The 13,069-nt window shown below is 38.1% G+C and overlaps 1 protein-coding gene across 1 annotated transcript in view; it reads left to right on the forward strand.

Moving 5' to 3' along the window:
* Positions 1-13,069, forward strand: part of SIPA1L2 (signal induced proliferation associated 1 like 2) — a 124,605-nt gene that overhangs the window by 35,383 nt on the left and 76,153 nt on the right. Inside the window, exon 3 of the mRNA XM_072410258.1 lies at positions 10,128-10,261. Within this exon, the coding sequence (XP_072266359.1) occupies positions 10,128-10,261 (134 nt within the window). The remainder of the gene's footprint in view (positions 1-10,127; positions 10,262-13,069) is intronic.

A 13,069-nucleotide genomic window follows, 5' to 3' on the forward strand; every position in this document is an offset into this window, starting at 1 on the left:
CACAACTCCACACAAGTGTGATGCCATACCTGTAGAATCATTTGTCAATGTTTGGTTCAGATTATGTAAACAAAAATATTCTCACACCTGGAACTTTCCATTATTGTGTACGGCTGCAAGCATTTTGCTGTTTTTTTTTTACCTGCTTTTGGGCCATTATAATTTTATTCAGCTGTAAATGTTTTTTGTATTGCTTTTCTAGTAAAATGTCAGTGCTGCCCATGATATACATTTTTCCACTTGTCATTTAAAATCTGCTTCGGCCAACAGGGTGTTATTTGTGCAGTTTAGGGGGAATAGTAAATTTTTGGTATATATTGCCTATCATTTGTACAGCATTGCAGTTTATAAGATAATAATTGTATCAGGTAAATCTGATATATTGTATACAAAAATTTTGGACCTTTTTCAGCCAACAGGAGAAGCTGTAGGCTCCTTGTCACATATATATAGGAATATATAATATATATTCCTTTATTTTTGCTTTAATGGTAATCCATTGTTGCAGTGGAGAATACTTAGAGCTGATTTATTTAGAGCTGAACTCTATGATAAAGATAATCTTCTCTCTCCCCAAGCACAGTCAATAATATTGCTCAAATTATATAGCAGTCAGCAGAAATCTAAGCATTTTTTTCTGTGATGTCATAACTCTCGCTTGATACTTCAGAATATTCCTGAGGCAGAACAAGTACCTGTAAAGAGAAGAGATAGGTCTGTAGGTTTCTTCTACTTTGTCATGGCCCCTGGAGCTGGAAAGCTACTCTGTCACTACCCCCACAGTGACAAGCCTTCCTTTCCTGCAGTAGGTCAGTACACCAAAGGCAAGAGAACAGTACATGTTCCTATATTCAGCCTTCCATAGGTAATGGCCACAAATGATAAAAATACCTAATGACTGAACAAAAGGGAAGCTAATAGCAGAAGTGAGTAGGAGTGCAATGCATAGCACAGATCAGTAGAAGAGGGCTTGATGATACTTGTAGTCCATTAGACAGCAATTGAGGTGGACTCAAGGTAGCTGCTGGAGCTTTTAAATGTTCTATTGTAGAAGGTAAAGTGGTCAAGGAAATGGAACTATGGGTAAATTTGAAGTTTAGCTTTAAATTAATAAATAAAAATCCTTGAAATTTTGTAATACTATTAATGTGTGTTTAAAGCCATTTTTTAAAATTTTGGATCCAGCGGGATAGCATTAGTAAAAAAAGACCCTACCCCAATATAATTAGGAGATGTGTTTGGCGCCCTGGGCAAACAACGAAGGTAGGGCATTCTAACTTTACTTCTTACAAGTACATTTTGCATATGGTAGTATCCGGTGATATTTACAGGAGGATGGAGCCCAGATAGTATACTTTAAGACTTTAACAGGGTACATGTACTTTAACTTTAACAGGGTACATGTGGGAAAAAAAAATATACTACCATGTACCAAAATAAAAATATGTAAAATGCAACACTGCAAAGCCTAAAAACCTATTAGAATAAAAGAATGGAATTCAACTTTACTGGGATAAAATAGAAAAAGCGCATTGGTTAGACAATTTTAACACTACCAGACGTTGTTTATACACAATCTGGATTAGAATCCTAACTTCAGTATAAATATTATGGTGCCATAGGAGCAGAATTTTAGTCCAGTCTGGGATATTTCAGTGTCCATTGGGTTCAATCCCTATTTGAAGAGCTAAAGGCCATTGTGTCAAATCCTACACAAAATAACTCTTTTGTGGCATTGGTTTTCAGATTTGATATTGGAACAATATGGTTTATCACTCTATAATACATGCAAGCCAGATAGGGTAAATGAGGATATACTGTATATGTTCATTGAAATGGAAAAGGAAACCACACAATTCATTTATATGTACCTAATGTTTCAGAAAATCAGTTCTGGAGACTTGTTAGCTGTCAGTAAAAGCTGATTGTTTTCAGTTAAAGTGATCTCTTTTATTGCCCAACCTAAATTATTAACAATTCCAGCTTTGGGGACCTTATGTCCCTTCCTAATGGGAACTGTATAATGCTTGGGGAAGGAACATAAGGTCCTGAATGCTTTAATCTTTAATACATTAGGTGAGTCTATAAATGGAACCACTTTAAACTGCAAATGAGTGTTTGCAGTGTTTGAGCAAAGTGCTAATAGCATAGTCCTTATATTACTTATATTTTGTTGTGTTTAAACCCCACCAAAACATGAGAACCACTTAACATGCACTGCCAAATATTTCCTATTCTAAACATTGTTCTTCAACACCCATCAAAATATGATATATCTGAGCAATAATACCTGGCTTCTCATTTAATACAGTCATGTCACAGATACATTTATTATAATATTTATACATTTACATTTATTATTATTTTTATTTTTACATTTATTATTATTATTATTATTATTATTATATATATTACTATATATATTCTCTACTAGCCCCTAGCAATTATCAGACGAGAATCCTCTGACGTGTGTTCTGACGTTGTTTTCTCAAGAATAGACATAAAAAGAGATTTTCCAGTGGGGGCACTTGTTTAGAAGACAGCTGTTTAGGAGGGCAATTCCCTTGATATGAAGGATTATGGAGAATATGGATTTCCTCTAACTTCTTGTTTCATCTATAAGACTGGAAGTGAAGGCAATATTTTCTTTGTGGAACACGTGGCAAAAACAAAACCTGGACAGATGTTTTAACCATTTCCTACCCTAATAATAATAATAATATGCACAGTTTATCTAAACTATGTCAGTAGTTCCTATCTGTACGACATACCAAATAGACCACCAATGACATCACAGGGACTTTTAAGGTACAAAAAATCATACTCTAATCAAAATCTAACTTTATTACAATATACATAAAAACATACATGACTATAATTGAATATTTGTTGAGGAACACATGTTAGAAGTATGCAACAAATATACAATTATGGTCCTGTATTTGTATGTTTTTTTTAATATGTTGCAATAAAGTTCTGAGTGTGATTTTATGTGCTTTAAAAGTCCCTGTGAGGTAATTGGTGGCAATTTATTACTCTATGCACAGCAAAAAGAACTTGAGCTAAAAGCAGAACTTTAGGTAGAAATAGAAGACACAATGCAGATCTTTATTACACTTAGTTTTTCAGATACACAGAGTGTACCAGAACTTGAAGCAGTGTTAGCCTCCTGCAGTCCAAGACTAGTAGAAGGACAAGCACATGGTTTGCAAGTCTTCAAATGCATATTTCCTATTCACTGATTAGATCATCTAATGCAGAGCACGTCAGATGATTTGGGTAGTAGGGGACTTCCTCTGCTGGCTTCTGCATGTAATTTAGCTTTGAGAGTGGGTCCGGGGCTGATGAAGTTCTATGTAAGGTCAGCCTAAGCATTAAAGCCAAGTTATCACATTGCTGTACATTCCTTCTTTTGCAATGTTTCATTCTATATTTTATGGTCAATAATTTTATTAGAGTTTTCAAAAAATGATATTTTTTAAATTACAAAAAGACAATCACAAAAGGGTAAAGTAAACCATACAATATGAATAAAAGCATAGGAGAACGAGAACAATACAATCGCAAAAAAATGGATGTGATCGAAAACACACAATATTTGAAACAGAATGAAGGAGAACCCAATACAGCCAAAATGAATAAAAAAAAATTAAATGGGTAACATATAAATGTAATAGTCTGCGGTTTAAATCAGGTGAGGCATGATGGTCTAGCCAGGTTGACCAGACCTTTTAAAATTTAGGCATAGAATCAGTAACAACCTCCGTCATCTTCTCCAGAAACATAGTGTCTGATAACAGAGATAACACTGTATGAAAACTAAGGGAACGTTTCTTCTATGCTGCCACTATAACCTTTCCCAAAAAAATAAACAAAATTAATTTATGTGTACTTTTTGGAAAAGTGTGATTTGGCTTATGAAGTAAAGCTTCCCAGGGGTCCTTCCGGATCATCACATTCAAAACATTTAATATGATTATAGACTGATCCAATCATTCCATATTTTAGTTCATTAATAGTTCAATCAGCTTTCTTCTTTTTATTTATATATATTTAATATATAAACTATTTAATAGTTACATGCTGCATTTGGCCCATGGTGACCAATAAATAATACCCCCTTGAAAATTATTTCCCCTGGGGCCTTTATAGAATACTTTTTTTGTTGTTGTAGCTTTCATATTCATGCATATTGTAAGGTACCTGGTATTTCTTTATTTTAATGTTTTTTTTTTTTAGCTAACTATTGCCCATGTTTCCTCTTAAGACCAATCAACAGGAAGGATGCAAAGATTTATGTTGCAAGAATCTCTTACTACCTCTGTACATATAGCAAAAAAGGGGTCCTTGTTAGATTTTACAATTATTTATAAAAACCTGTATAAATTGTTGTTGCTGTCTGTGTAAACTATGCAACAAATAAATCCACCAGCAATCTATAACATGTCCGGAAACAGGACATGCTTGAGCTTATATTAAACTAAAGAAATACTAAGTGGGTATATCCTGTTATTATGTGTTTTTGTCTTAGGTAAAGGGAACCTGTCAGAATAGAAATATTAAAAAAGAAACACAAGTATCAGGAAAAAACATGCCTTGGGAGTGCTTTGGACAACACAAAGCAGTACAGGCCTGCTGGTATGAACAAGTTTCTGTATATAGAAGGGGAACTTATATAGCACAAAGCCATATACTAACATGTTAACTGAGAACAATCACATAATACTGTTTCTTAGGTCTTCTGATTTATTTATGAAGCATAACATGCATTATACATTCAGCATATCAAAATATTCATACATTACTAGAATACTTAGGGCACGCTAAGGTTTTCTGACAAGGATTTTCTCAATTTTCTCATTCTCAGATGAAAGGAAATAAAACAAAAACATAAGCAGTACATCTCTGTAATACATGCACATTTGACTGAGTTTAGTGTAGCACCTGCAGATAAAATACCTGTTAATCCTACAAAAAACTCTTAACTTCCTCTCTAAGGTGACAATGCAGGCACTTTGTTTCCTACTTAGTCCCAAGCAGTGTTGTCAGCTGTTGTCAGCTCAGTCTAGTTTTTTGCTAAACTACAGAACACCCTCCCATCCCCTTATCTCTATATTTAAGGGTGTGAATATACCCTTCCAAGTAAAAGAGAACTGACTTTAAATTACACTGAATGAGATTTTAGGAAAACAGAGTGATCAGGAAATTAGGAGTTTGCTAGGCTACAAGCTATTTTTCTTTTTTTCTGTTCTTGAAGTCTTAGTAAAAGGAATAAAACATGGGGAAATGTTGCAGTGTTATAATATGTTTTATTTTAATTGTGCCCAGATATACATTTACATTTGGAAAAGCTTTGCATTTTAGGAGACAAATCTGTTTTTTTTAAGTGGAACATTTGCTTTTATTAAAAGCCAAAAACTACAAATAAAATCTGAATCATTCTACCCAGTGCTCAGCTATATTTACATTTTCAGACATATATGTAATCTGTGTCTACTGCTAACAGCAAAAGATAAAATGACAAATTGAATTTAACATAAAAACACTGGCCAAGAAAGACTCAAAAAAGATAAAGGGCAAATATGGTCCTACATTGCATATTTTATATTTTAAAACCTTGTGTTTGCGTATTTTTTTAAGCATTCTTTATCTTTAAATTTCAAAGGAGTACAGAAAAAAAAAACAGGGAGGGGGAGGCATGAAATGCAATAACACCAAAATATAACAGTAAAAAAGTTTAAAAATTGCAAATGCAAATAAAATGTTTCTAATAAACTCAAGTGACCTGGTACAGGAAATAAAAAAAAAAAACCTGACATGTGGGATCATACTGGACCAGGAAAAGAAAAATGAATAACGGGGGGTGGGGAAGGACGAAGAGGGGGCAGGGGGACAAGCTTTGTTAATGGGGAGGCCGCCCAAAAAGGAAGTTTGTTTGGGGGGATGGCCAAAAGGCGTCATGAGGGTAAGTCAATGGGCGGTCATCGTGGAGCTCCAGTGATTTTTAAGTTTGGGCAAAGTAGATATGATATTCAATGGATGTTGTAAATTGCGACCAATAGAACCAGGTGTTAGCAACCCTCCTGCTAGTGCCTCGAATGGAGGACGTGAGTTCAGGTGGTTCAGGGTTCCGCCAACAGGTGGCTACACAGGAAATAGCAGCAATGATAAGGTGTCTGACTACCAAAGTTTTCTATGCTTTTGTATGCTTTGTATGCGTATGTAAGAAGAAGAAAGCCAATTCATCTGTAATATAGTGGTCTGACATGCTGGAGTATGGATCTGACTGTGACCCAAAAATTTTCCAGAAAGGGGAAAGCTCCAGAAGATGTGGAGGAGAGAACCTTTCTCTGTCTGACACCTCCAGCAGCGGTCTGATGTGTGTAGCCGTGATGTAGCTTCTCTGGAGTGTGAAACAACTTTGTAGCAGGTTTCTTGGAATCTGCTGCAAATGGACGCCTTGTGGGTCCAATATAGGATACTTTCCATTTGTTCTGTGGAGAGCGGAGTTCTTCTGCAGAAACAAGTGCCTCTGGCATGTTCCTTTTAGAAACAGAGAGAGAAGGCATTTGACACTTGAAATAATGACACTCGATAATTTCGGATCAACTGCACTTTCTCTCTCCCGTTCTGTATGGGAAAGATGGTCCTGAGATATTAAGCAGTTTCAAGTATTATTGGCGAAAGGATTCCGCTATGTCTTTGGTGTGGTGAAGTTTACGTCTGTTGCTGTCCATGAGAAACAGGATAAACGAGAGCATTGACTAACATGCAGCCACACTTGTTGCCATGTTCGTAGAACATTCTCTTGCATTTAACTGGCCAGACTTAGCCTTTTCAAGGCAAAGCAACGAAATCTTCTCATGAAGGCCGCAGGGTTCTTTGCCCACAGTGTCATCTCGGGAAGTTTTATGTGAGGATTCTAGGGTTGCAGTTAGGCGAAGAGTGTCACCTATCTCCTGCTGGTGTTCCCTTTTAATTCTAGTCCCATGTTTGATAAATATGCTGCGAATAACCGCCTTGTGGGCTTCCCAGGTCAGAAGAGGATTGCTTTCAGGGTTATCATTGGTCTGGAAGTAATAAGATAATTCAGTAGCAACATCTGCCAGAACTGCTGGGTCTTGGAGGAGAGATTCATTTGGACTCCAATTCCACGATTTAGGGCAATTGTAAGATACATCAATAGATATGAATACCAGAGTGTGGTCTGATAGGGTTATCCAGCCAATAGTGCAGGATTTTACCCTGTAAAGATCAGAGTGTGGGAGCCCGAGATGATCAATCCTCGAATACGTGCCACGAGCGGAGGAGTAAAATCAGTAATTCCTACCATGTGGATTAAGAATCCTCCATACATCTTGAAGCCTGTGTTGAGACAGAACCTTAAGTATTTGGCTATAGTTAGGGGTAGGGGGGTTGCGGCAGCTGCGGGAGGTTTCTAGAGTCCCGAGGCCACATGGTAAAATGGCCCCCGGGCCCCTTTGTGGGAGACAATACCAGATCCAAAATGAAGGGAAAACAAGTGCGTAAAAAACTGTCTCTGTAAACTGAGTTTAGATCTGGCCTTGATAGGTGCAGTCAGTGGTCACGGCGGAGCTTGTGAAGAGCGTTGCATCTGGTCTCAGGTTGGGTCTCTTCTGCACTTGTTGCCACTCGGAGGCCGCCGGGGGGATCGGAGGCATAGACAGGGTAGGCCAATCCGGGAGATTTACTTGGGGTAGTTCAAACATTGCCAGGAAAGTTGCTAGGTCTCCCAGTTGGCGAAAGGTTGCAGATTTGCTTCCTCTGTGCACATAAAGTTGAAACGGGAAGCCCCATCTATACTTGATGTTGTTGTCCCTCAACATGACTAATAGTGGTTTTAACGCTTGGCGGAGCGAGAGTATTGTGGGTGAGGTCGGTCAAAAACATTATAGGCTGGTTGTTAAAGGTGAACTCCTCCTGTGATCTGGCCTCCTGCATGATAAGCTTTTTTAAGATAGTACGAGTGAATGCAGCAGATGACGTCTCTGCGTCTGTCTGGATCTTGGTGATTTGGGCCCAGGGTTCTTTGAATGCGATCTATCTCTATAGGATTATCTCTTGGCTTTTGAAGGAGGTCATTAAACAGAGATGTTGCAGCTGCGTGTAGATCTTTTGGCTCAACCGAGTCCGGTAACATTCGGGTCCGTATATTATTGCAACGGCTCCGGTACTCCAGATCGTCTTGTTGGTACAGAGTGGTACTGTAGTACAGAGTGTTCATTTAGGGTGTGAGTGTAGTTTTGTACTTGACTGCGGAGGTCCTCGGTCACCTGTTCTTTTTCCTCTATTCTTTAGCCAGGGTCAGACTTAAGTGTGGCCAGCTCAGAGCGGAAAGAGTTTTGAATGCGTGTGAGGTATGATTCAAATTCTGCCATGGAGGCCTGTGGGGGTTCAGAGGTTCTCTGTCTTCCCTTATAGGTGAGGAAGAGGTAGAGGATAAATCTTACTGCATAAAGTCAGGTGGTTCCAGAACTGACATAGCGGCATGTGTGGTGCAGAGCCTGGTGTTAGGACCACTCCCACTAGGACCAGGGGTTCTCGAACGAGCAAAAAAGTTCCCAATCTTTCTCTTTTGGGAGGATTGGCTGTTGGGTTTCCCTTTGCCCATGGCAAGCAGGAGACAAGCTTATGAAGTTGCAGTGAGGTATATGAAATGAGGGGAATGAGGAACTTGTAGCGCTCTCAGTATCTATGCTTGTGTAGTCACCCACATGTAGAGCCCGGCGGGGATGGAGCCCCACTCATCGTAGGATTAGCTGCACATGATTAATTCTTTTAGGTTCCAATAAAGAATGACAAAGAGTATTTTTGTAAAGTAATTTCCACTTTACAGAACCAGGGCACAGGTATTATTTTATGGTATTATTCAGCATCAGATGTAAGAGCCAAGTGAGTAGAAAGGGGCCACGTGGTAAAATGGCCGCCCGGGCCCCTTTGTGGGAGACAATACCAGATCCAAAATGAAGGTGGCAAGAGACCTATATGTTTAGGGACCTGATCTGTTCTTAGATGCCTCCAAGCCCAGTAGATGAGGCTGGAATGTAAGCGCAGTCAGGGGAGGATAAGCTGGCTTTGCACGACGGAACAGCTTCTAGGCCTCATGAGGTAAGATGGCCACCTGGGTCCCCTTCTGAGATACAATACTCGGCACTGGAGTAGGAGGTAAGGATCTCAAATATGTGAGGTCCAAATCCGCCCCTAGATGCCCCCAGATCCGATGAATGAGACAAGGTTGCGGAGACAGCCAGGGGATGATGAGCTGGCTTAGTGGGAAGAAGAAGCTTCTGGACACCTCGTGATAAAATGGCTGCCCGGCACTTCCCTGTAGCAGACGCCTCTGGGAAAGCTCATGCTCCGCAGCGGAGAGTGAGTGAGAGAGTGCAAGGCAGCAACACTCATCTCTAGGAGCCGGCTATATTAGGTTTCAAATGCGGGACCCGCCGCGAAGATAGAAGAAAAAGCTGGCTCGCAACGGAGCGGACACAGAGAGCAGCTGGTGCGGTTGACTCCTCCTCCGGAAGTCATCGTGTTTGCAAATTTTTGCAATTCTTCCTACAATGTCTTTATTTTCTAAAAAGTGGACGTGTGTGGACGTGTGTGTTTGTATATATATATTTTATATATATATATATATATATATATATATATATATATATATATATTCTATGTATTTATTAAACTTTCAAAGCATGTTGTTTTTTGTAAGTCTTGTACCTGCAAGCTTTTTGGCTGTACAGTTTGACAGATGGTTGGCTGATATTCAGGTCTATTTCATCAAAACATTTACTTGAAAACTCATGGTAGACCACAGAGATCTTACATGGGGGCTCCACTAGTTGGCTGCAATTGGTAAATATGATGTATTAATTTGCATTATCCAAAATTTAAAATGGGTATTTTTAGTAATTACACATAATGAAGAAAATATCTAAAGGGTAAAACACATTTTAGATGTCTCTTTCTCTGTATTCTCTACTAAAGAGACATCTTGATTGTAACAATATATCCTGGTATGTAATAAAACGTTTTCTATAAGACTGATGCATCATTTGCAACTTTCCCAGCAGATTGTGTTTAAAACCACGCTGTATTTTGGTTTCTAGAGCATCAAAATTATTTTGGAATAGATGAGCATTTGGGACCTGTAGCAGTCAGTATTCGCAGGGAGAAGGTGGATGGAATCAAAGAAAAAGAAGTGTCTCCATTCTGCTACCGCATCACTTTCAGAACCAGTGAGGTAATCATTCCATTACAATCTTGTATTTTTTTTTTATATAGATTTTATTTGCAGTGTGTGACGATAGGGCTGATGGCTGGTATTACATATTCAGCCTGATATTCACATATTCAGCCGATGATTTTAAATGCCAGTTGGTCCTGTTCAAATAAAAAAAAAAACTGAAAAATGCTACCAATCATGATAGGGTTTTGTATATACTGTATATAGTTAGGAGCTTTATGTTTGCCATCCCATGTGGTCACTTGAACTTCACTAACATTCATTCTGCCAGTATTAGCATTTACTGTAAATATCTGAAGACTAACTGTCAGAGGCGGCAGTGACCAAAGATCTCACCCTGCATATAAAGAACAGTAGCTGCAGGTTCAGAAATGTCTAGACACGACCACACAAAGGAAGAACTTTTGCTATTTGTCAGACAAATAGTACTTTCTGAGTCAATTAGTCTGAGTCACTTTAATAATATTTATATTTTTGTTAATTGCAATGTCTGTTTATATTATCTCAGCTCATTTTGAGGGGTTCCCTATTATTTCTGTTTTAGTGTGTGTAGAAAAACCTCATATCTCTGAAAAATACTGAAACAGATTATTAACTCACAAACAACAAAGGTTTGACATACTTGCCAGTTTTCGCAAATCTGAGTTTACAGTTAGATTGTCCCCTGCTATCATCATAGTTTAACATCATCACGGTCACTGCTGGCATATCTGTTAGATATATATTAGATTTTTTGTATCCAGGCCCCAACATCAACACTGAAACTCATGCTCTTCCTCATTCTGCTTCAATATTACCAGGGCTTGACAAATATATAATGACATACTCAAATACAGCAATTTCAGATAACACCTGGGCCACAATGTATTGGTAAGGAGAAGTGGGCAAAACTTGACAAAGAGTGCAGCACATCACACTCTCTGTGAATGTCACACTCTGTGAAGTACAGCACTCTCCCAGGGCTGTTTTTGCCTTGTCCCTTATGATAGAAAAATACATTTATGGCATAGAGAGCATTAGGATTATTGGACTCTCCCTTTTCCTCCATCACTACTCAGTGTTCAACCCAGAATTTTTTTTAAGCCGGGTGGGAAGAAATTGTAGGTGGGTGGCAGCCCCTGTATTGTGACCAAACTCTTTAGTAACCACTCAAAAACAGCCGGGTGGGTGCTGAAAAGTGCCGGGTGGTGCACCCAGCTCAAAGGGCCTGGGGAGAACCCTGCTACTTTTTTTGTCATTGTGACAGTTCTTTCCTATTATGATGTTCCACAAATGCAGTAGGTTGCAGATCTTTTCTCTTTTTCTCTTTATATACCTTTTATTTTTATACTTAGCCTATGTGTTCAGCTGTTATTAAATAATAATCCTAAAAGACCAGTGTCTTAAAAAGGAGACTTGTGTACCTTTTTGGAGCTAGCTTTCAGATTTTTCCCATGCGGTTTGTGCTCCAGTATGCCAAATATCTAATGTACCCTGATACTAATTGTGTTCCAGCACAGATCTTTTGGAGTGTATAGTGTGTATTGTGGCTCTGTCCCCACTGGACATCATCTAATTCTGTATTGTAGCTTCCACTGTGACTGCATTTTGTTCTTTAGATTTTTATTTGAAGTTAATAACTTTGCAGGTTCCTTTTTTGCTAGATGCTGCTTCATAAATTATCTTTTTGCCAAGTGTAACTCCATTAACTTATCTTCTGCTGAGCTTTATTCTACAGGTTGTCATTTTACTTATGAACCTTGTGAGCGTTACTTTGATATCATACCTGCTGGTGTTGATGTTTATGACATGGGTCAAGTTGTTATTTTGCATGGCAAAAACAAATATGCAATGTATTGCGGCATATTAGTCATTGGATGTGTTTATTATATTTCTTTTCACTTCAGTCAAAAACATTTTTACAAGTACAGATAATATTTGCTAATCTTTCCAGAAATACTTGTCACTTCCATTAAATTTAAAAGAAGGTGAAAATATCTTTATATTTATTGTGTGAATCACTGATCACATCAATCCACCATGTAATAGAGAAGAATAAAGGCACACATATTTGAAGTCCAGCTTGTATAATAACCATGACTGTCCCGATAGATGGAGTAGAGAAAAAGTGTAGACATCAAAGGACTAAAAAGGATTAAAATAAGGAAAAAAGGCCTCAAAAATAAAACTAATGCAGGACTTATAACAATATGTTTAATTTTTTGGTTAGCATTAGGATACCTTTATAGCTGAAACCTAGGCAGATGTTAAAAACACCAGTGAAAGCAAATATGCATGTATATGTATTTTTACCAATGTGTGAAATTCAAAGAATACAAATGGGTAATAGTGAACACTGTCAGTTGGCAAATACCCTGTTGTCTGTGACTGTAATGTATAAAGATTACTTTGTGACATTGAGTGGGCATCACTACTAGCACATTCAAAGAAAAACTTCCTGTACCTCTTCTATGTATGAGCATTTGTCATTTTACAACACTAGGACCAAATACCAGCACCTGTCCACATTAAAATTAGCAGCTGCCAGGCTCCAAATTATATTTGTAGGAAGGTGTCTGATGACACAACCATTATCTTCGCAAAAAACAAGAAGGAACAATGATGGGTTGGATGGCGTTCAATGCAGCATGGGGCAAATCAGCAAATGTTAATATGTTATCAGGAAATGAAGATGAGGAATGTTTTGAAAAAAATCCTGGTTCTTGTTAGCTGATTTGCCTGGGCACTACCAACTTATGAGATAATATTATTCCTAATTGTCCTTTCTCTTGTATCTAATTATCTCATGTCTGCTCTTACTCATCA

The sequence above is a fragment of the Pyxicephalus adspersus genome, chromosome 4 (genome assembly GCF_032062135.1).
Source record: "Pyxicephalus adspersus chromosome 4, UCB_Pads_2.0, whole genome shotgun sequence".
NCBI classification, from domain to species: Eukaryota; Metazoa; Chordata; class Amphibia; order Anura; family Pyxicephalidae; genus Pyxicephalus; species Pyxicephalus adspersus.